This window comes from Ranitomeya variabilis, chromosome 8, assembly GCF_051348905.1.
Source record: "Ranitomeya variabilis isolate aRanVar5 chromosome 8, aRanVar5.hap1, whole genome shotgun sequence".
NCBI classification, from domain to species: domain Eukaryota; kingdom Metazoa; phylum Chordata; class Amphibia; order Anura; family Dendrobatidae; genus Ranitomeya; species Ranitomeya variabilis.
Window position 1 is genome coordinate 88284629 of NC_135239.1, and position 23727 is coordinate 88308355.

General features: G+C 46.3%; 2 protein-coding genes across 5 annotated transcripts in view; one reads left to right on the top strand and one right to left on the bottom strand.

Annotated features, from left to right (window-relative positions):
* CLCC1 (chloride channel CLIC like 1) overlaps positions 1-23727 on the top strand; it is a 233456-nt gene that overhangs the window by 144438 nt on the left and 65291 nt on the right. The window lies entirely within an intron of this gene.
* GPSM2 (G protein signaling modulator 2) overlaps positions 1-23727 on the bottom strand; it is a 54132-nt gene that overhangs the window by 20945 nt on the left and 9460 nt on the right. For 3 of the 4 annotated variants that reach the window (XM_077278345.1, XM_077278343.1, XM_077278344.1), the window contains exons 3-13: positions 19987-20264; positions 17166-17387; positions 15983-16118; positions 15513-15655; positions 14086-14209; positions 12649-12764; positions 11237-11392; positions 2811-2919; positions 1988-2117; positions 1277-1350; positions 217-396 (exon numbers count right to left, since the gene is read on the bottom strand). In XM_077278345.1, the coding sequence (XP_077134460.1) occupies positions 217-396; positions 1277-1350; positions 1988-2117; positions 2811-2919; positions 11237-11392; positions 12649-12764; positions 14086-14209; positions 15513-15655; positions 15983-16118; positions 17166-17387; positions 19987-20048 (1452 nt within the window). In that variant the 5' untranslated portion in view covers positions 20049-20264. The remainder of the gene's footprint in view (positions 1-216; positions 397-1276; positions 1351-1987; positions 2118-2810; positions 2920-11236; positions 11393-12648; positions 12765-14085; positions 14210-15512; positions 15656-15982; positions 16119-17165; positions 17388-19986; positions 20265-23727) is intronic. The other variant, XM_077278346.1, reaches the window with a different exon arrangement.

Below are 23727 nucleotides of genomic sequence, written 5' to 3' on the forward strand. Positions count from 1 at the left end.
GAGCGGTGACTGAACTGGGGCTGACAATCTCCATGGCTGAAACCTGAATGCTGCCGGGGGAATAAAGTTCATTTTCTCCCTGCAACGTTTGGGTAAGTGAAGGCGCTGGGCAGGTTATTAACGCCATTAACCTGCAGATGTACCCCGAATATGCAGGTTTTTAGCATTTTTCTCTGGTGACAGGTTTCCTTTACTACTTAAAGAAAAAAAATGTACCCTCTGTGAATTGGACATCTTCCTGTTGGCATCTGAAGAGTTGCTGGCATCTTGCAGGACTTTGGATGCGCTGTTCTTAAACTTCTTGCCCTTGAGCCTATTGACAAACATGAGCTTGGCAGATGGTTTGGATAGAAGAGGTTTCTGCTTTACCAGGATCTCACTGTTCCAGTTCTGTACCTGAAGGTAACAATTTACAGACAAATATAGAGCCTGGTTATGTCCTCATGTAATAGTGGCCACAGGAATGGAGAAGTTTAGGTGAAGGGCTGAAAGCCAGAACACTCCTCTGATCTCCTACAGATCCCATGTTCACAAGGTTTAGGAGCCTAGTAATAGTCCTACGTCACACTTGTGACCATTTAGTTACCATGCAAAGGTGCCCTGAGTCTAGATGTTACTGGACAAGGACATGCATACGTCAGTAATGATTAGCAGTCTGAATATCTTAGGCCTGCACAAGTTATAAGCAGGTAAATATGCTGAACTGGTGTAAGTAATATCTGTATCACAGGCAGGAATAAGGAGGAGTGCAGGTAAAAAGGTTCTCCAGTACTCAGACAGCCCATTCCTCTGTCACCTCCGGCAGCGGTGTCAGCATTGGCTCTCCTGGGGCTTGCATGACATTATGTCACGCAATCCCTACAGCCAATCAGCGCTGGCTTCACTCTCCCCTCTTACACACGTAACTTACATCTGGAATAGGTGAGCAGCTACATCTCTCATTTCCTCTGGATGTCTTGATTTGCCCAAAGGAGGGGAGAGTGAAGCCAGCGCTGATTGGCTCACGCAACAACAATTCTATGCAAGCCCTGGGAGAGCCAGTGCGGACGCCGCTGGAATGACGCCGCCACTGTAGGCGAGTATAGGCGTTATTTTACTGGGGGAAACAAAGATTCAGAAGGGCTTGTCTGTGTAGAGGACAACCCGGCCCTATGCAATCTGACGGCAAAAAGACTTCTGATAGCATTTCTTTTGCTAGCCTGTAATAATATAAAGTACATTTTCCCACAATGCAAAGTTCGAGAAGACACATAAGTGAGACATTCAGGGCGGTCACCTTATCTGGCGTTAGTTTCACGAGCTCGAGGTTCTCCATGCTGTGACGTCTGCTCAAACGTGGTCGAGCACCTGCTAAACAATGCCGGGAACATAAGATATTAGACGAATAGATCTTTCTACATTTGAAGGTCTGACGCCAGTTCCCTGCAGATCTGGGCGAGAAGCTCTGCCATTCTCTTTACTTGTGGTGAAGAAGGAAACAATACGACGCTAGACAATATATAGAGGCACACGCTGGGGCCAGAGTCAATGTTCCCTCACTTGGAGGTGGGAGAGGCACATCAGATGCTGCTCATCTCCACAAAGATTTGGGTAATCAGGAATTGGAAGTGTAAAATCCACTTGGATCCTTGTTTCCCACAATGAGTGACATGAGGAGATTTGCAGCTCCGGGACATTAGATTTCAGCAGATTTTGCCACTAGAGCAAGGATTTGCCTCTACATCGTGTTATCTGGAAGGCCGGAGTGGACATATCATTGTTGCTACCTGTGCGGTCACACAGGGGCACAAGAGGCAAGGGGGCCATGTATACCCCCAAAACAGGAGCAATATTTGGTTTTTAGGAGCTCTTGGGCTGCAAAGGGCCCATATATTGTTCTTGCACAAGGGGCCCTTTTCTGCCTGGGGTGAAAATTTCTTTACTATTATGTATAAGTTGTAAATGAACAACGGGCAGAAATATATAACACGTAGTTTGTTTTCCTTACCGAGTGAACTGGTCTCTGAATCTGGCACCTCAGACAGCACTGAAGTATTGGTGCTATAACTCAGCCCCAGCACCATCTGTAGGTCCGACAGGTTCAGTTGTGCTGTCAGTTCCCCATTACGATCTCCTAACTGTGGAGACATAGAAAAATGTTTTATAGGTCACAAGTCAAGTGTTGTTCTATATGGCCTTCGTATACATACATGATCACAACATTAAAGGGAAGCTGTCATCATAAAAATACAAAATGGTATTACCAGCAGTCGGAGTGATAATCTAATGCCTGCAGCTGGGTTACAATGGTTGTGGGCCTCTGAAGGTCGTGCCTTGTACTCCATGTAATGAAGCTTGTTGATAAAGCACTGTTCACACTGACATCAAGGCTTCAGTTTCTGGGACACGTTTTGACAACTAATTCTAATATTATAATTTCCCGTTGATTGATAGGATCAGATTCCATTTTTACTAATTAGAATAAGACCACACACTAGGCTTTGCTGCCTGTCAACAATGATCGGAGCCCATGAGAATGGGAGGACAACTGATGGAACTTACAATCAGAAAAATTTGGATTAAAATAAAAAGGAATTAAAAATAAATAAAATAACGACCTTTCTTAAAATGGTGGAACAGTGGACATGTAAAAATGCCGGTAGGTATAGTAATCCCAGTTGCTGGAGCGGTTTTGAGCATGTGTATATCCATGTGTTACCGTGAGAGGAGTTTGTCTAGTTCTAGATACCACAAGTAACACATAAGCTGGACACCGGCACAGACAATACAGAGGCATCGCCGCCATGTTCTGACACACAAGCCATTCTTACCTCTCGCGAGATATCCAGATGCCTCTCTGCAAAGTGCACAGCTTGGTCGTGGTTTCCTAAGGCAGTGTAAGCATTCCCCAAACTCCAGCATGCCCGACCCTCTCCCACCCTGCAATGCAGAGACACACATCGGAATATAGCATCTTATGTGCAACAACAACAATACCGACATTCATTGCCTCATCCGATCGCCAATATCCAAGCCTGTATACTGTTACCACTAATCACTGATTAGTCAAGGGAAAAGGTGCATACAATTAGTATTACTAATATGTTCACAGATTTAAAAAAACAAACAAAAAAACCAAACCACCATTTATTGGTAATACCGTAATTAAAAATATAAAAAAAAAAATCCACACAAAAATGCAACCATATCCAAAGTGATAAAAAAAGGTAGGTAGTTCAAGACAAACGGGTCGTCACCCTATACTGTCCACTAACCTCGTCCCTACCTTTCAGCGGAGCTTGGCACCCTCTTGATAAGAAAATGGCGCCCTGCTGACCATCAGCTCTCCCTGAGGGTCCCTATGAGAACCTATCAGAATTACTTATCAGGGAGAGTAAAAAATAGGGATTTTTGTGTACTCACCGTAAAATCCTTTTCTCCGAGCCACTTATTGGGGGACACAGGACCATGGGTGTTATGCTGCTGTCACTAGGAGGCTGACACTAAGTTGAGACAAAAAGTTAGCTCCTCCCCTGCAGTATACACCCTCATGCTGGCTTCCAGAGACCCAGTTCAGTGTAAAAGCAGTAGGAGATTAATAATAATATATGACATAACATTAGAGTATAACATGTCAGAGAAAGTCAAGAACCAAAAAGGTAACGAGCCGAACAGGCTAACAGGGTGGGTGCTGTGTCCCCCAATGAGTGGCTCGGAGAAAAGGATTTTACGGTGAGTACACAAAAATCCCTACTTCTCCTTCGCCACATTGGGGGACACAGGACCATGGGACGTCCCAAAGCAGTCCCTGGGTGGGAAACAATACAACCAAATAACTCAGTGTACCATCGGACTATAAATGCGCGACGGCCGCTTGCAGAATACGTCTGCCAAGGGCCGCATCCGCAGAAGATTGAATGTGGACATTGTAGTGTCTTGTGAAAATATGCAGGCTAGAACACGTTGCGGCCTTGCAAACCTGCTCCGCCGTTGCCTGGTGCCGGATGGCCCAGGAAGCACCCATCAACCGAGTGGAGTGTGCTCTAATCCCCGCCGGGATAGGACTGCCCCTGACCTGATAGGATTCTTGAATAGCAGACCGGATGCATCTGGCTATCGTGGCCTTAGACGCGGCTAAACCCTTTCTGTGACCCTCCGGGTGCACAAAGAGGGAGTCCGATTTGCGGAAATGAGCAGTTCTGGAAATGTACCTCCTAAGGGCCCGTACCACGTCCAGGGTATGAAGGGCCTTTTCGACCCTGTGTTTTGGCTGTGGGCAGAAGGAGGGAAGAATGATAACTTCATTAAGGTGAAAAGATGAAACCACCTTAGGGAGAAAAGCCGGAGATGGGCGTAGGACTACCTTGTCCTGGTGGAAGGCAAGAAAAGGTGCCCGGCAGGATAGAGCGGCCAACTCTGAGACCCGTCTGATAGATGTTACTGCCACAAGGAAGGCAACCTTCCAGGAGAGGACAGTTAGCGGGACGTCCTGCAGAGGTTCAAACGGAGGTTCCTGAAGAACGCTCAGAACCAAATTGAAATCCCAGGTCTCTAACGGCATTCTGTAGGGAGTACCGCGAGGGAGACCCCTTGAATGAAGGTCCTGACTTGCAAGTTGGCAGCAATCTTACGTTGGAACAACACAGATAACGCTGAGATCTGACTCTTGAGGGAACTGAGCGCCAGGCCAGAATCCAAGCCGGACTGTAGAAAATCCAAAATGGTAAGGATTGAGAAAACAAGCGGAGGGCGACCTCGGAGCCTGCACCATAAGAAGGTTTTCCAGGTGCGGTGATAGATGCAAGCGGAAGACGCTTTGCGAGCGCTTATGGTGGGAATGACCTGCTGGGAGAAACCAGCTTGAGTTAGAATCCAGGTTTCAACAGCCGCGAGGGAGTTGGAACCGATGCCACGGGGATATCAGTGCGTCCACTCCGATGGCCTGGGGGTCCCGAGAACGTGCTATGAAGTTGGGAACTTTGGCGTTCAGTCTGGACGCCATCAGATCCATGTCCGGAGTTCCCCAGCGAAGGCAGATTTGCCGGAAAAGCTCTGGATGGAGTTCCCACTCCCCCCAGGCGAGGCCCTGACAGCTAAGAAAGTCCGCCGCCCAGTTCTCGACGCCTGGAATGTGCACCGCGGAAATGGTGGAGTGGTTGTCCTCGGCCCAACGGAGAATGTGGGAGACCTCCTGCAACGCCGCCCTGCTGCAGGTACCCCCTGATGGTTTATATACGCCACCGCTGTGACGTTGTCTGATTGGACTCAAAGTGGGTGACCCGCGAGTAGGAAGTGAAAACGTCTCAGGGCGAGTCTGATCGCTCGGATCTCCAGGATGTTTATAGGGAGCCTCGACTCCCGAATTGTCCAACGCCCCTGGGCAGTGTGGTGTCGAAACACCGCTCCCCAACCGAGGAGACTGGCGTCGGTAGTTACCACCAGCCAGCGGATCGGGAGAAAAGACCTCCCCTGGAGGAGAGATGATCCCAGAGTCCACCATGTGAGAGCTTGCCTGATCCGTGGGGACAGAGGACATGGCCGATCGAGGGATAAGGGACTCCTGTCCCAGTTGTCCAGCAGAGCCTGTGGTAAGGGGCGGAGATGGAGTTGAGCGAAGGGAACCGCTTCTATTGTGGCCACCATTTTCCCCTGGATCTTCATGGCAAACCGAATGGACCGTGGACGAGGATGACAGAGCGTCCGAGCTCCCTGCTGAAGCTGTTGGGCCTTGGACCGAGGGAGCAAGACCAGTCCCTTTGACGTGTCCAGGATAATGCCTAGGAAGGAGATCCGTCGGGCAGGAACGGGGGAGGACTTGTCCAAGTTGATTAACCAGCCCAGGCGCGAAAGAGAATCGAAGGTAATGCGGACGCTTGCTTCGCAGGCCTGATAAGACGGACCTTTTATCAGGAGGTCGTCTAAGTATGGCAACACGACCACTCCACGGGAGTGAAGAATGGCCATGACAGCCGCCATGACCTTTGTAAATACCATGGGCGCAGTGGCAAGGCCGAAGGGTAAGGCCGTGAATTGAAAGTGGTCCTCTTGGATGGCAAAACGGAGGAACTTTTGATGTGGCGGGAAGATTGGGATATGAAGATAAGCATCTTTGATGTCTATTGATGCTAGGAAGTCGCCTGTCTCCATTGAGGAAATGACTGACCGGAGGGAGTCCATACTGAAGTGCCGAAGTTTTACATACTTGTTTAGGAGCTTTAGGTCCAAAATAGCGCGCACCGTCCCATCCTTTTTTGGAACGACGAAGAGGTTTGAGTAAAAACCTCTGAATCTCTGGTGCTCTGGGACCGGAACAATGACCCCGTTGTGGCGGAGGGATTCGATGGCGCGGTGAAGAGCGCGAGACTGAGCCCCCGAACTTGGGAGACGAGAGGGGAAAAAGCGTGCTGGAGGGGAGGTGGAGAATTCTATTTTGTAACCAGAAGACACCAGATCTCTGACCCATTCGTCGTGGACGACGGAGAGCCAGACTTGCTGAAAAAGAAGCAGACGTCCGCCTACTTTGGAGGTGTCGACTGGAATAGTCCCCGAGTCATTGCGAAGGGAATCTGGCAGGCCTGGACCCTCTGGTTCTGGGTTGCCTAGGCTTTCCTCGCCAGGACTGATTCAGCCTGTATGAAGGTCGAGAGTCTCTGTCTGTGCGTGGGGATCGTTCTGATCTGGACGAGGCAGCGGAAATGGATCAGAATGGGCTACTGCAAAAGGGCCGAAAACTAAAATATTGTTGGCGCTGAAAAGCAGCTTTAGGCCTGTGTTGCGGGAGGAACTTGCTCTTCCCTCCTGTAGCATCGTCTTCAAAGGGAGATTTGTAGTTAAAATTGCGTGCTGCCGCTAAGATGAATTTCAGGAGAGTATAGTTGATTCACAGTGGTTTTATTCAACGCGTTTCAGGGGTCTCATGCCCCCTTCATCAGGAAATACCACCCTCCTGTAGCATCGGAAATAAGCTGGTCTAATTTTTCTCCAAAGAGGCGTCCGCTCTGAAAGGGAAGGGAAATCAGAGACTTTTTTGAGGAGGAATTTGCGCGCCACTCTCTAAGCCAAATAGCTCTCCTAATGGTGATGGTGTTGCTGCACAGTCCGTTGCGTCTAAAGACGCGTACATCACAATCTCCAGCCATGGCAATTTGTTTGGCAAGGTCTGCCTCCTCAGACGGAAGTTCCTGATCCTGAATGGATTTTGCAAGGGAATCTGCCCAGAAAACCATTGCTTTGGCAACCCAAGCCGCAGCGAAGGAAGGAGATAGAGAGGAACCTGAGGCTTCGTACACTGAGCGAGCTAGGGAATCTAGCTGGCGTTCTGTGGGATTTTTAATTGAAGCACCATCAGGTACGGATAAGAGCGTTTTGGTAGCCAAGAGCGATACCGGAGGATCTACTAGTGGAGATTCCGTCCAATCTTTAACAAGATCTGCGGAAAAGGGATACTTCGATTCCAGGGCCTTTTTGCCCGTAAAACGCTTATCCAGACGCTCCCTGTGTCGCCTGACTATATCCAGGAAACGTGGGTGAGAGGCGAACACCTTATGGGAACGCGTGGTTCTCGTAAAGGAGACAGAATGGTCCGGAGCAGAATTAGGGTCATCGTCCACTTTTAGTGCATGATTGACTGCCTCGATGAGGGAGTCAACAGTAGATCTAAACTCCGGAGCATCCGGATCTAAGGATGCATCAGACTCATATTCAGAGTCGTGATCGCTACGAGCCCCTGGAGAGGGTGAGCGAAAAGTGGAGCTACCAGAGGCTGAATGACGTGGTGAATGCTCAGGAGAGGTAGTACGGATCCGTTTTTTGGATGACCATGCCTCCTTCCGGTGAGAGCGGCCCCTGCTTACCGACGATTCACCTGTTATGGAGGGATCTCTTAACCCATGAAAAAGAGTGCCCCGCTCCCCAGAGGGGTCATGAAGGGATTTAATCGCTTTGGCTAAAGAATCCATGGACTGTGACAGTGACGCGGCCCACTCAGGAGGGCTAGATACACTGGGGTCACTGGGGTCGGTGGCGGCAGAGGGCTCCTGGGTACCTAGGGCATCGCAGGCTGAGCAGAGAGGGGAACTTTGAGGCCGAGGGAGTGGAGCCTGGCAGGTGGTACACGCAGTAAAAAAGGTAGTATGCACCTTGGTGATCTTTTTGGCTCTTGACTGCGACATGATGTACCCCAATATAAGTAATAGTCCTCAGGGTCTATACAGTATGGAAGCGAGGGTAACGCTGCAGGGAAGCACCTAATGCGGTCTCCTTACCCGGGTCCTGTGTCCCGCAAAGAGGTAAGGCGGCGCTGATGGAGAAGACGACCGGCGTCCAGAAAGGAAAACTTGGCACGTGCAGGGTGGATGGAGCTGTGGTGTGCAGTGTAAAAAAGATGGCCGCCGGGGGTTGGGAGGGTAATCTCGCAGGGAGCGAGAAGTGCCAGGACCGCGGGCGGAGCCGCAGGATGATGCGAACAGTGGGCGGGGCCTATCGGGATGCGGCCCGCACTAGGCCGGAGCCGGGGACTAAATTTATGACCTCGGCCCAGCGCGCCTGCGCCTAGTAGCCCTGTGGAGACCCTAAGAAATGAGCCCTCCGGAACGACCGACCCCCCAGGTGGCACTTACCCCGAATGGAGGGGAATTGCAGAGCAGCTTGCAGCAGGTTAGCTGTGCCCGGGGTGGTTAGGACGGTGCAAAGTTGGGGGAGCCTCTATCCACCAACCCCATAAGAGGGGGGTGGGGAGCAACCGTCCGCCTCCTTCCATCATCAGCTTTCTCAGTGGTGATGCAGTGGGGGCTGCACGGACGCCACAATGAAAAGGAGCCTCTGAACAGCCGAGGGTAAAACCTGGTGGGCAGGGCAGATGTCCGGCAATAGGCCTGGCCGCAGAAGAGGATACGTGGAGGACACTCCATGTGCTCGTCTGTAAGGAGGGGGGGGGGGGGGGGAGATCGGTCCCTTGAAAGGGGCCCGTCACCCCCAAAGAATCAGCTCAGGCAGTGGCATCCCACGTCGCAGGAGAGGATACGGAGAGGTAAACCTCCCGTGCTCGCCTGTTGTTGGTTCGGGGAGATCGGAGCCTTGAAAGGTTCCGTCGCCCCCTTCGTCCGGTAAAAAAGTGTTAAATCCAGTGTGCCTACTACGGACACTAAGCTTGAACTGGGTCTCTGGAAGCCAGCATGAGGGTGTATGCTGCAGGGGAGGAGCTAACTCTTTGTCTCAACTTAGTGTCAGCCTCCTAGTGACAGCAGCATAACACCCATGGTCCTGTGTCCCCCAATGTGGCGAAGGAGAAAAACCTGTAAATATGTTATACAGGGATGCTAAATCGCCAAACACTTATTCTGGGCAATGATCCAAACAGACTTAAATTCAGCACTAAGATCGTATTTAGCTGGTGGCGAAAAAACCATGGCACAAAGGTACACTCCATATAGAGAATTGTATGGTATAACCCAAAAGACCGGCAACAATACGTTTACACAGGTTATGCAATATTCAGTACTGTGGCAGGTTGTACTAAGCTAACAATACTGTACATGGTGTACCAAAATCATCTTGTTGCAAAGTAACAGATGTGCTGAATAAATAACACTTATAGCACTATAAAGTGTGAAATGTCATGAAGATAGTGATGGCCTTATTGATAAAGTGCCTCGTGCATGCTCTGGATGCAATGTCCAATAATGGGAGGATGTCTCGCCCAGTGGCAGTAAAGGTCAGCCCCACCACGCAGCATGTGCAGCGACCTAATGTTCTCATATATTCTCTGCTTTATGAACTTGCATAATATGTGCTCCAGATGAGCCTACAATGAGGAGAACCGCGTCGAGTCTAGCATACCTTGTATATTTCCTGTGAATTTAGCATTTTTGTATATCTACTGTGGGTCCAACACCCCTGGGGCTTAAGTGGGTGAGTGTAGTGTCTTGAACTACCTACGTTTTATCACTTTGTATATGGCCACATTTATGGGGGAATTTTTGCATTTTTTCATTGATCCCATTACTTTTACCACTAAGAAGAAAGCGGCCTTAGGAAACCCTACAGCCCTCTTCTCATTCTTCTGACCATGTTGTAGAGCAGATGTGGTTCATTTTAATATTTACTTTTCAGCCACATTTCTTCAGATAGTTGGAATCTAAATATACAGTCCCTGGGTTATAAACTAGATAGGTTCTGTAGTTTTGTTTGGAAGTTGAGTTTCTATGCCAGTCGGAAAAGGTACAGGGCCGGCAAATGGTATACAATCTACTAGTCACCCCATCACACCTTCTCCAGCGCTCACTCCTCATCTTTCCGCCGTCGCATGAAATCTACACCTTCTTCACTACTGACCAAGACTTCTGGCTACATCCAGGTCTCGGAGATCACGGTGCATCATAAGATCACGGTGCAAATCTTAACGTCATGAATTTAAAGCACAGTAACCTCCAAGGCCTGGCCAAGCGTGAAGAGGCCGGGGATGTGGCGTGCAGAGGTGGAGAGAAGAGGACTGGACGGTGGAGCAATGAAGCGGGTACTAGTTGTTTTTTTTACATCTTATGTTCATAACAGAGTTGCACATAAGTCAGATTTTCATAACTTGAGGACCAGGAACTTTTTGATAATTCAGTGGTCCCCAAATTAATTTTATCTTGACTTTGATCATTATAATGATTAAGGTACATTTACACTAAAAGATGTAAAGAGGCTGCGGCTCACATGTCCTAATTGTATAATTAGGTAACTGATGTCAATTTTGTTTTATCTGTATCTGCTTGAAAAAATAATTTGATAAAAAGAAAATGATGCTACTGGTCACCAAATGAACCAGCAAAATGCTTATTCATTGGGGGAAATTATTTTAAGCTTGGCTAAAAATAGTTTTTAGGGGCGCATGCTCTGGTGTAAACAGGACCTGTGGTGCAGAGAACAATGGCAGCCTGGGTCACTGAACCTTCTATTACAGCGCGCGTCTCAAGAGCGGTCTGCCTGTGTAATCAGGCCGATCAGTCCATGCAAATCATTCCTATACATGAAGCAGCATTTCAAAGAGAATACATCATTATAAAGTGTCATTTATTTGTTCCAGATCCTAATAAAACACTTTGTCAGACACACATGTGCTACAACTGTGATGAATTACGACCCGATGACTAATAGACCTTAGTGAAAGAGCTTGTTGTGCAGAGCGGAGCCGCCCACACACAGCTGCCCCAATAACCCACTGTGACACGCTGCACTAAACAGGTTACAAAGAAATATGTATTCAAGCTGAGACCTGTCATTAAGCTCCTTGGCTATGACGAGATGCTTGAGATGATAATCAATGGCCTTTTCATAGTCCTGAAGTAGCGTGTAGGTGTTACCCAGGCTATAGCAGCTCTGCGCCTCCACTGCCCGGTCCTTCAGTTGCCGCGCCAGCTGTAGGGTCCGCCTGCAGAAAACAACACACATTACTCCAGGACGGTGCGGAAAAGTGGTTTCTTAAAGGCTGCGTTTTCTTGTCATTTCATAGTTTAGTCGGAGGTTAAACCGATCCAGGACATTATTCAGGCTTATTTGTGAAGGAGGCTGGCTGACTGCTCATTCAAGCCATAATTTTGCCATGTATCGATGTATCCACTGTGACAAGCAAGGGGGCTGGCTACTAACAACAGCTTGGACCAGATGCAGATACAGGGAACTCTCCCCCTCAGAAGAGTCAGACCCCGACCTGTAGTCACACACGAAGGAATCTTTCAGATCTGAACTATATTAGTAACTTGCAGAGGTGCTGTATGCATACATATAAATGGGGGTTTGTCTGGAGCACCGTCATCCTTCACGTATTAATTAATAATCCATGTAGCAGAGAAGAATACATCTACACACGGTGAATAATTATAGACTGGTAGATCTATGTACAATAAAAAGTTATATTGTGATATCATGTTAGCCAGAAAAATCAAATTAAAATATTTTTATTCCCAAAAAAAAGATAAAAGTATTCTATGAGTGATACTTTTATTGGCAAACCAGAAAAACATATTTGCAAGCTTTCAGACCCCAAAGAAGGAGCAGCTGCGCAGAGAAGGCGCCGTCGCGAAGAGGACAGCGCAGAGAAGGAGCCGCCGCACTCAAAGCTTACATGTACATTTTTTTCTGGTTATGATGAGCTATTGTTGGGTTTTTGATGCTGCAGAATTTGGTATTTGGCTTTGACTAACTTTTACTGATATGAATGGGTGAGGATTAAATGCGTTTTTGAAGCGTTTCTGCCACAACAATGCGTGTGTGTTTTTTATCTGCAGAATTTCGCAGCTAATGGAAGTCTATGGGGAAATTCCGCACAGAAGGCTCAGTGCACCCACAAGAGAAGTGGACATGTTGCGGATTTGAACCACACACCGTGGGTCAGTTCACACTGCATTAAAGCACGAAAGGCAGGAGATTTCTATAAATCACATTCACTTTGCTGGAGCTGTAAGACGCTGTGTTTGATGCAGCAAAAATATGCAGTGTCAAATCATGGGAAAGGTATCACTTCTAGAATACTTTTGTCTTTTTTGGACATAAAAGTGTTTACATTGGTAAGTTATAATCAGTCTGACAACAAACTGGTGTAAATGAAAAAATAAGCAATTAAAAGTAGTAAAAAACAAACACGAGGTCTTTGCACACGTCTTTTAATCAAAACGCGTAAATTCTTACTTATAATACTCGGCTGCCATCTCAAATTCACCCAGGAAGATAAAGGCATTTCCAAGATTACTGTATGCTCTCCTTTCTGCAGATCTGTCACCAAACTCCCGGGCAATTAACAGCCGCTGTAAGGTAAGGAAGAGTGACAATATCATTACTCCGGGTGCTGGAAAGCCTGCAGGGGAATATAGCAATCAGTCCTGGAGTTATTCTGGACATTAAAGGGACCGGTCATCAGATTTATGCTGCCCGAACCAGAGCCTGGTGCACAATGGCAGCCAGATACGGCATACTGTGAAATGCTCCTGTGTTTCAGAGACAACAGTATGAAAAGCCGCCAGGGACCATAGGAGGAGACCTAAAGAGTCAGTGTGGCCCCACGCTAAACTTCTACTTGCCCCTCTCCAGTTGATGGACAGTAATTATCATTTCTATATACTTAAGAGACCTGTTAATAATCTAGAGCAGGGGCCGCACCGGACTAGTCACCCCTCTCCATAAGACATGTCTGGCTGCAAATAGCACAGCCAGGGTAACACTCATGCTGCCAGCCATTCAGGCCACAAAGCTAGCGCCAGGATTCCTTAGAAAGAAAATTAACCAGGGAACCAACTCCTAAGAAACTGGAGAATGCACACTGGTCTTATTCACATATGTAGATCTGCAGCCTAAATACTGCAAGTAGCATCTCGCCACATGTATTCAGGTATATGCACATGCCAAGTATTTACTACAGATGTTTCTGCACTAAATACTCACCTCTGGGAAGGGAAAACGAGCTCTTCTGCCATGGTTTTTTAATTTGTGTGTTTTCTACGTTCGTTAAAATGGGTGAAACACTGCAAAACCACTGCAGGAATGGAGATGATGCAGATAGGAAACAGATTCAAATCTGCAAGGATAAAGTCAGCAGTATGCAGGAGACTTCAGAAATCTCAGTTTACCAAGACTGGAAAACGCAGCGGTTTTTCATGAACGTTGTGTTTGGTTGCATTTTACACCTTTGCCAGGTTTTGAGCTTTACTGCATCAACTCTCAAAGGGATGGTCTCAAATAACATTCATCCCGTATCCTCAGCAGAAACTAGTCTCTGACATGCGCGGTCGGAAAGGACGATATCGACGCACAAAAAAACGTTACATGTAACGTTTTTTTGTGCCGACGGTCCGACGCAACCGTCGCACGACGGTTGCGACGTGTGGCAATGCGTCGCTAATAAAAGTCTATGGAGGAAAAACGCATCCTGCAAGCAGGATGCGTTTTTTCTGCAAAAGGACGCATAGCGACGTGCAGTGCAGACTCTCTTCCAAGTCTGATTTTATGGGTAGGTAGAACCCTGCTGCTAAAATCCACCACATGAAGGGTGGAGAGCTTGGTCAGAAAGCTAATATACAATGACAAAAGACTGAGTAAAGTAGCAAGGATGAAATGTTTGTAAGACAGTACCTGCTCATGGGACATGACAGCTTTTCGGAAATTTCCAAGTAAATAGTGAGTGTTTCCCAGGTTTCCATACGCCCGTCCTTGAGCGGGTCTGTCCCCCAGCTCTGTTACAATTAATAAGTTTGCCCTGTTCGCACAGAAAACAAATGAGCGCTGTTATTTCACATAATCCTGTCTGCAGTAATTACTTTTCAGCAGCATAAGCCTTTTGAAGCCGACATCCGGGGTTTTCTGACATTGTGCAAAGGAAACTTTACATACTGATATTTAGAAAAGTTCTGTAACCTTCTTATTTTTGATCATCATCTATTGAAAACAATATTGCAAAGGATGATATTTAAGATATTGAAAAGGGCCGGATTCATAATTTGAAGGTGTTTTTTTTAGTCACTTTTTTTGTTGTGTTACTTGATTGTTTTTTTGGGCGCCAAATACTTTCAAGATGGTGCATGTGTTTCAAGAATTTAGCACAAAATAAATCCTTGACTAAAGTTTGTGACTTTTAAGTACAGAAAATTTACGTTCTGATAAAATGTCGCAAAATTTGCAAGAAAATTATAAAATATAATGACATTAGGAGACTGAAGTAAATTTTATGACTCATTTTTGTTCGCTAGTTGGGTAGGACAATAAAAAAAAACAAAAAAAAAAACACACACACATAAGATAGACTATAAAAAAGGCGCAAATTAAAACAAGAACAAGTAGCAAACGAAAAACACAAAACAAAAGACCAAAAGCAATACTGAGTGAAGGGCTAAAGTATAGTAGAAAGTTGTAGAACTAATTAAGACAGTATAAAATGGAATCGGTCACTGGATTTTAGCTATATAATTTGAGAGCTGCATAATGTAGGGGCCGAGTCCCAGATTTCAGCAATGTGCCACTTACTGGACTGCTTGGTGCACTTTTCTGGAATCCTTGTTTTCTCTGCTGTAGATGTAGCAGTGCTCAGAATGTGGAGCCGTGTATGACTCCACCCACACTCCTGATTGGCAACTTCCTCTGTACCCAGTCAGAATCTGCCAATCAGTGCTGGGAGGTGTTAGGACTACACTGCACAAGACAGTTGTCCTGTGGTGATAATCTCCTGATGATAAAACTGATTGCATTTAATACTACATCAAGCAGTCCAGCAAGTGATATAACTGGAATCAGGTTCTCTTGCCCTACATTATACTACACTCCGATTCCATAGAAATACCCGCTGAGAGATTGAGTTTAAGATCGGAAATTCCCTAATGACTGCCGACATTTTTAAATACTAAATAGTCAATGCGACCGATTAATGCTCAAACGGAGACTATATCAGATTACTTGAAATATCACTAAACATGTGCACTTTAGTCACTGGATGCAGGTGTAAATGTTTCCCAGTGGATAATGATCTAGCACTATGAGGGACAATGGAAAATATAGATCAGACTTACTCATAATAATCCACGGCCTTCTGTAAAGCGACCTTCACCTCTTCTGGAAACTCTCCGGGGTCCCTAGTCCCGGTACATGCCAGGCTCTTACCCTTGGAGTGATACACATTGCCGAGGTTATATAGCGCTCTGGCCTCACCAACCTGTGTGGAGAGAAGGGCAGAACGCATTTTCATAAAGTAATGGTGTACAGAGGGGTGAGCAGGCTAGTTTACTTTTCTCCAGGTCCTACAGGAACATATATAAACTCTAATAGTAAGCATGCAATTCCCGGTAATGTAATAAGAGATTATAATTGAAGTACAGGAAATAATTCTCATATTTCAGACAGTATTGCTAGTCTGTAACATGTGTGATCCTGCAGGCGAAGTGTAATCAGATCTGAAAACAGCACTGAACATTCAGGTAGCAAACATCAGCAATAAGCCAAGAGTAAAGCCAGCACATCTGGGCGTATTCTCACATTTTACCTTATCATACAACTCCCGAGAGATCTCTAAATGCCGCTCACAACATAAACTTGCTTCGTCAAAATTGCCCAAGACTTTCAGCGTATTCCCAAGATTGCCACTAGCTTTCGCTTCTCCAAGACGGTCACCAATAGTACTGTATTACAAAAGAAAAAGCAACAAAACGATTAGAATAAATAGGCCTGTGCCTGCTCTGTTGGGGCATTGATTAAAGGCAGAAATATTAAAAAAAAAAGGCACTGTAACTTGCGGGAAACCCCCCCCCCCCCCCCCCCCCCAAAAAAAAAGGCGAGTTAAATACCTTGTAAAAATCCCTGAGCTCCCCTTGATTCTGAAACTCGTTTCCATTCTGCGTGTGTCACTCCATTGCATAGATATTCACACTTCTTCCCTCTGGAGCACAATATGTGAAATCTCTGCATAGTTACATCCCATTGAGGCGCCCTGGATTATGACATTGCATCTTTCCTGGCAGATCATGGCTGTGATATTCAGCAATCACATGCCTCTCACAGCTGCGCACAGAGCGGAGCGCCACCCGTGGCTGTAAACCTGTCAAATGCCGCTGTCAATCTTTGACAGAACCAGCAGTCACAGCATGCCAGCAGGCGGATGCATAGTTTTAAAACAGAATTGCATTGTGGGGTTTTTGTTTGCTTTGTCGGCCAATGCAGAATTCACACACACACAAAAAAAAGGCAAATAAAAGGCAATCAAAACATCATATCTGCCCTGAAATAGTAGCAATAAATATGTCAGCTTCTGGTGCAAAAAAAAACAAAAAAAACCCTCACATAGTTCCATCGACTAAAAATTGAAAGAATTATGGGTTTCAGAATATGGTGATCAGTCATGGAGGGGAGGACTGACCGCTCACGGCCCCAGAGAAGACTCAGAAGAAACGCCCAGTTGGTCTGCAAAGCAGAGATTTCACATATTGTGTTCCAAAAGCAACAAATGTGACTCTCTGCAATCGAGCTCCGCAGCCCGAAACAGAAAAGAGCAGGAGAACGGACCTCAGGGATTTTTACAAGGTACAGTATTTAATACAATTTTTTTCTAAGCAAGTCACAGGTAAGAATAAGAAAATCGGATTAAAACAAGCCTACAAAAAGTGCTAACCTTTTAGTAGCACTGGCCCAACCCAAAGTAAACCGCCCCATAGTGCTAGCCATCATCTTACCTTGCTAGGGTTAGGTCGTGGTGGTGGTATTCCAATGCCTTGTTGTATTCATGCAGGTAAAAGTAGGCATTGCCCAGCTGACTGTATATGGCACTGAGAGTTTTCAGATCTTCGGTGCCCACCTGCACTGCTGCCTCGAAGAAGGACACGCCAGCTCGGCAGTCACCAGCTTTACACAACCGTTCTCCTTCTAGGGCCAGCTCCAGACAGGACGCCTCCATTCTTAAAACAGAACAGTGGTTTTTATCAGACCAAGGGAAGGAAGGCATATTAAACAAGCACAGAACCGTGTATACCATTAGGCTCAGTAACAGCAGCAACAAATGGGTTAAAGCCGGTAGACTACTGGATTTGTGTAAGGATCTGAATGATTTATGAGGTCTCAGCTGTGAAACAGCGGGATCTTCCCTTACAAAGGTCTCAGTGTATGAATTAATAAATAGCAGCAATCAACCTTCTGAAAAGTAGAACAGAGGATCGGGCGAGGCCTCGCACACAACGTGTGCTGAACCAAGATCATGGGCTGCTAGCAAACCGGTGCTTGGAAGAGCGCGGCAACCTTCACCATGAAAAGGACTACAGGAAAATAAGAAACTGACACCTCCTTGTATAGGAGACATCCAGATCTCCGACTACTGTAAACCAGAAGTGGAGACATCCCGCGTATATTACATGACTACCAGGCACCACTTCAAGATCTGACTGCAACCACAGGAGGAACTTTCTATATATCGGAGGGACGGCATAAAATATGTAATACAGAAAATAATACCTTGAAGATTTTCTGCAACCTAAACAGAAAGTCATGACTGACATGGTCAGCAGGGCGTCTCTTTGGTAGCGTAAATGACGAGGGTGCCCAGGAATCCTAATACATTATCCATGCCCCTTTCAGCTGCACATCTTCAGCAGGAGAGGGGGTAACCGGGGTATAACGCCATCCGGCAGATGTACGAGACAAGCACCGGAATGGTGTTCACTATACGCTGTGCCATTGGGAACTGGGTTAAGATTAAAAACACTAGATGGGTAATCTCAGCTAATCCCTCCTAGGCCGGCTGCACTGACCACCACATGTTAAGTGACACGGCCAATTAGCATCAATAATATTCATTTCTCTTATTTACCATGAGCGTGTCGCTCTGCAGGCAGCTGGAGAGGCGAGGATGCTGACCCCCGTATCTGCACTCTGCAATGTGGGGTAATCAGGGAGTTTAGGAGACGTCACAAGCTTTTTGCAAATCATAATTGGCTCAGACAGGTCTCATGCACTGGTGAACTGGTCATCGCTGTGCCCCACACACATAGTGAGAGGTAAATACAAGTAATAGCGCTATAGTACTGCCATTAATGGAGCAGCAACTTTATCCATTTTCCAAGACCACATTAATATTAACGATTGGAAAGAGCAAAAAGCATTACCCATCATCTACAAAGACCAGCTACTTACTTTACTCAGGTCCCTAGAATAAGGCCGTGAAACACAGACCAGTCACACATCAGAAGACCTGGCCCGATCGCAGGATCTCCCCACCTGAGCCAACTGCTCATCGTCCTATATGAAGCCTTAATACAAGGATTCAGGACGGGTCTTCCAATCCGAGCCAGGACCGTGAACACAGACCATGTGGCCTTAGTAGCACACAAATATCTCTTGGAAAGGCATATAGGAGGGTGAGATAGTACAAGATGGCCCCTTTAATTGTCAAAAGTGGACAGACAGGACCAGGTGATGACATGCATTCTAAAAGGCAAGATAATGACCTATAGAAGGTTAAAAAAAGGGCTTGATCTGAGAAAATTCAAGACTAGATCCTCATCAAAACCGCCAACGTTTCACAGCCAGTACAAGAGTCATGTATACCGTGCAGGAAAGCTGCCGTCAGCCACATATACTGACCCGGGCCTCAGTAATTCACTTCATGCACAGCCGCTATATAGGGGACATTTCCTAATGGTAATCCCCCACTATAAGGATATGATACACAGATCACTACAGGAGGGGGATCACACATGCAGCAACTACCATGAATGTGACCACATCATTCGTCACCAGCTTTCCATAATTATTCCATTTACAAGTTCAGATGTATTGCACCTACATTACACAGGCGTCCACCTATACAGGATTATTAACCTATACAAGATGAAATACTATATTTCATTAGATCCACAATCCTGAAAGAAGAGATATTTCTAGATTGTGGCGAGGGAAGCCTTGCAGGGTTGGAGTATCCTGGCACAGGGGCCCTGCGAGGCATCATTTACTGGGAGACTTGGGTCCCCCTCATACCATGGATTCCATGCATAAACCGTGGCATTGGTGGCCATGCTGGATCCACTTTTATTGGGTCAGAGTTAGGTGGACTTCATTAAAAATATCAGAAACACAAATGGAGCCTCTGAATGGTAGTGTGAGCGGAGACAAAGCACTCTCTAGCCAATTAGATACTGACCGATTTCAGATTTCTTTTCCTTTGAGAAATGGCATAGTTATACCCATGCAGAATATTTCATACAATGACCATTGTGAGGAATAGCCGATACCTTTTGCTCCAGTAATCCAGAATATTTCTATAATTGACCATTCTTGGTAAATAAAAAAAACAAACACATAAGAACTTTGGACATTCCTAGTCCATAAACATCAAACCCTTTTCTTACAGCTGTCCCAAGGGGAACATAATAGCACAGGTCAGTGGCCCAGATATGTGTGACAGCAGATGTGGGAATCATGTATGTGGGCTTGTTATTCTCCCTGTCCTCCGTACATAAGGCAGCATGTAGGGCACGACGACTAGAAGAACGGCAATGGTCTTACCTGTAGCGCACATGAAAGCTAGGGTCCTCGCGCAGGCTTATTAACACATCAGTCCCCTCCATCCAGACGCATTCTCAGTTACATAAAAAAGTAACAAAGAAAAGTCCTCTAAATGTCTGGTCACCAAAAATAAACGTCTCTATGATGGGAGGAATATATCCAAAGAATAGAGGACAGTCGGCGTTAGTGGCCCCCAGTCTTCTTTTGATTACGGGAGAACTAGTGTCCAGGTAAGATCCTCCTTCCTGAAGCACGTCCAGATGCGTTCGGCCCCCATTCTGTTGGAGAAGACAAGATGCTTTGCTTCAGGTCTCACTTTTGTATTTCCATCAGACCAAAGCAGCACTTAGAGGGTGGAAAAAGCAAAGTGATCCACGCTGCCGGAACAGTCAATGACTTAGAGGCAGGAGTCGCTCTGCAGCTATGGTAACTGAGGCAAGCAAAGCTCGGGAGGCGGCAGGCAAGCGCTTGTGGTGCAGGTAGCATGCCGGCCAAGTTTTAAAGGGGTATCAGATTGCAGCAAAGCTCTTTGGAATCACCTTAGCTGTGGATTAGCAATGATGTCAGAACGTGTTCAAGCGACAGAGCAGCATCATACAAGCCAAGTACCAACAGCCGAAGTGAGCAGCAGCCACAAACCGGACATTTTGATTGTGTAGGGGAGAAAGATGATCAACTGGAGATTGTCCACATGAAAATGATTGGTAGGAGATAAGCATAGTAGCACACACAAAGAAAGCGGTCACGAAATAAACAGATTTATACTTATATTAAAGATAGCATTACAAAACCATTATTGTATGAAAGGGTTTGTCCACTACCAGGAGAACACCTTTTAGAAGAGGTCCCCCTTGTAAAATAAAAACAACAGATTCTCCCCTCCTGTTCCAAGCAATGTCTGACATTGTTACACCACGTAAGCCCTGTAGCCAGTCCACGGTCGCTCATCAGGCTGCTGCGCTCTCGCTTCTTCCATTTGTCCAAGGCTTGATCTCATGAAGTGAGAGCGCAGCAGCCCAATAACGGCCACGGACTGGCTGCAGGACCCCCGGTATAACAACGTCCTGGGACACCCAGTGTAGATGGGAGAAATGAGGATTTTATTTTTAATTTGCAAGAGGACTACCGTAACTAGTTTGAGAAGTGGCTGTCCAGTAATAGGACAGCCCCATTAATTCCAATGATCTAGTTTAGTAAATTAACATTAAAAAGGGTAACTGGTTAAACGGGGACCCTGTCCAAATGCCCCATTAGGGCAGGATGTTATTATAGGATGTACGCCGGTCCCAGGACCCCTCCATGTGCTGGAAGAACAAGCGGCTCCATTAGAGTCACTGGCGTTCTCGGGGACCTGAATCTTACTTTTATTACACACATGGCTGGATGCGGCCGTATAATTCTACAAAGCGGCCACAAGGAAGATGCTGGGCTGTCTGTGGCTTGCCCTTGTAAAGATCAGTTGCTTGTTGGGGGAGAGCATTTTATAATGTCTGATCGTAAAGCCATCAAAACACTGACTCAATGTGTGACTTCATCAGGAGCTGGGACAGCTGCTTTATGAGTCAGTGATTGCCATCTGTCTGCTGCACAATGTTACACGCACGCTCACGATTTGTAGAAAACCAACATTCAGGTTTTTCTACCTGTCACCATGAACATAATTCACGGACACATACAAGCCTTTGTATGGAATAGTGGCCCAAGCTGCGTCACCGGGTCGAGATCTATGGGGGAATCAACAGAGAAAGTTTTGAGGACAGGACTCCTTGTTCTTGGTCAAGTAGACCTTATGAAACGTGTCCCAGATAATGGTCTAATTTTTTCCACAGAAGAAGCTCCACATTATGGACTGTATCTGGTATAGGAACTCTTTATCTGGAAGGAACCTGTGCCCTTAGCATTGCTGTTAGGGCAGCCGGGAGTTTGATATTACTTTATCATTGATCTAGAAGTTTTAGTTCAAAGGTAGTAGCAGCAGAACAGAGAAAATAATGTTATAGTCTCACTGCGCCCTGTTCCTGCCAGCCGGGCACAGCACTGAACAGACGCTGACATTCTTCTAATTGTGCCCAATATTCACCTGGTGGACATCCTGCTTAGCCCGTGATTGTGCCAAGTGGGCATGATTGGAAGAACAGCAGTGGCCGCTCAGTGCTGCCGCTCCACAGATGACTGCAGAGCAGATGGAGCGTTTTCTCCTGGCCTTCACTGTAGCCTGCGCCGCAGACCACCCCACCATCACTTAGGCATTCCTAAGGAAACAGGTTGCCTACAAGTATAAGATGATACTTCCATCTTCTGCATTAGATATTGGCTCATACTGTAATTCTTTAATCAGTTTCATCAGATGTCAGATCACATAGACATTGCTACCAGGCATGAATTGGTGCCTAAGGCTCCCCGGCATCACATAAAAAAGTGCCTATATGTCTGTAATATACCACTTCATGTGTAATAAGGCACTAGGTACATGGAGTTCATCCATTGCACATTGCAGTGTGTATGGGACCTTATTTTTGGCACTGATCTACTAATGCTCTTCAGAAGACATAAAGCAATCAGCACAAATAGTTCTGTAGGGAGAAGCACCCAGACATTGCAACATCTGCATATTAGAAGGTGCTCTGCACTTCCCCACCCAACATTTACAATGGAATCTGATAAACCACATATCTGTGCTTGGTCATACATTGCCTCAAAGGCGCTCATTTTAAAAAAAAATGTTTTTTTTTAAGTATATGTACACTTAAATGACTGGGCGGACAATATTTTGTGTGATGGTGGTTGGTGGTGTAGTTGCACTCAGTGTTCAGAGTAGAAGTTATGGCGCTGACCTGCAGCTCTGGTAGACACAGCCTCTGCTGTCATAAGGAACAACCAGACTGTTCAAGAAGTCATGGCAACAAAAAAGTCTGCATTCCCCTTTATTCCATACTCACATGCCGACTAGATTATTATCCGCTCCTCTCAACAGAACATTGAGAGACTCGGGTGAGAATCTAGCCAGCATGTGACTGCAAGTGGCAAATTACACTGCAAATACTGGGGAATCGTGACAGTGTGTGCATCGCACAGTATCACAATCCAGCAATCTGTGGTCACAGAGCGATGGCAGACACTTCTTTTCAGTTGTGAAAACCCCTTTAATTGTACTCAGACATATTCAAACTCTGCCCACCCAAGGTTAAAGAAATAAAAGTGCTAGTGGGGGCAAATCCTCTTTAAGGTAGACCTGCAAAAAGAATCCCTTAACATTTTTACCTTTTAGGTGACTAAGTTGTTCCACCATAAAATACGCTGTGTTCATACAATACGCTACATTGGTATTTTTTTCCCCGCAATCATTACAAGAAAGCATTGATTTGCTGCGATTTACCAAAATCAAAACAAAAACTGCACTAACAATATCTCAGGTGGAAGAACAAAATAAAAAAAATAACGCCATGCCAATCCATTGTCTATGAAACTGCAGGAGGCCGGTGGAGCAGAGGTGCACATGCTCAATTTCACAAGTGCAAGCAGCAGCACATCCCAGCCAGTGTCAGTGAGGAGAAAGCTCAGTAATCCCATCAGGGGTTGTCACCTATAGGGGACCCATCATATTGGATATGCAGTCTGACCTGAACATAACATGTGACTGCCGGAGGAAGTCCACAGATTGTTATGCAGGTCTGTAGGGACAAGACTTAGGCCGGGGTCACCACACGAGTCTCTCGCCTCAATACCGGGCACTGCCGCCAC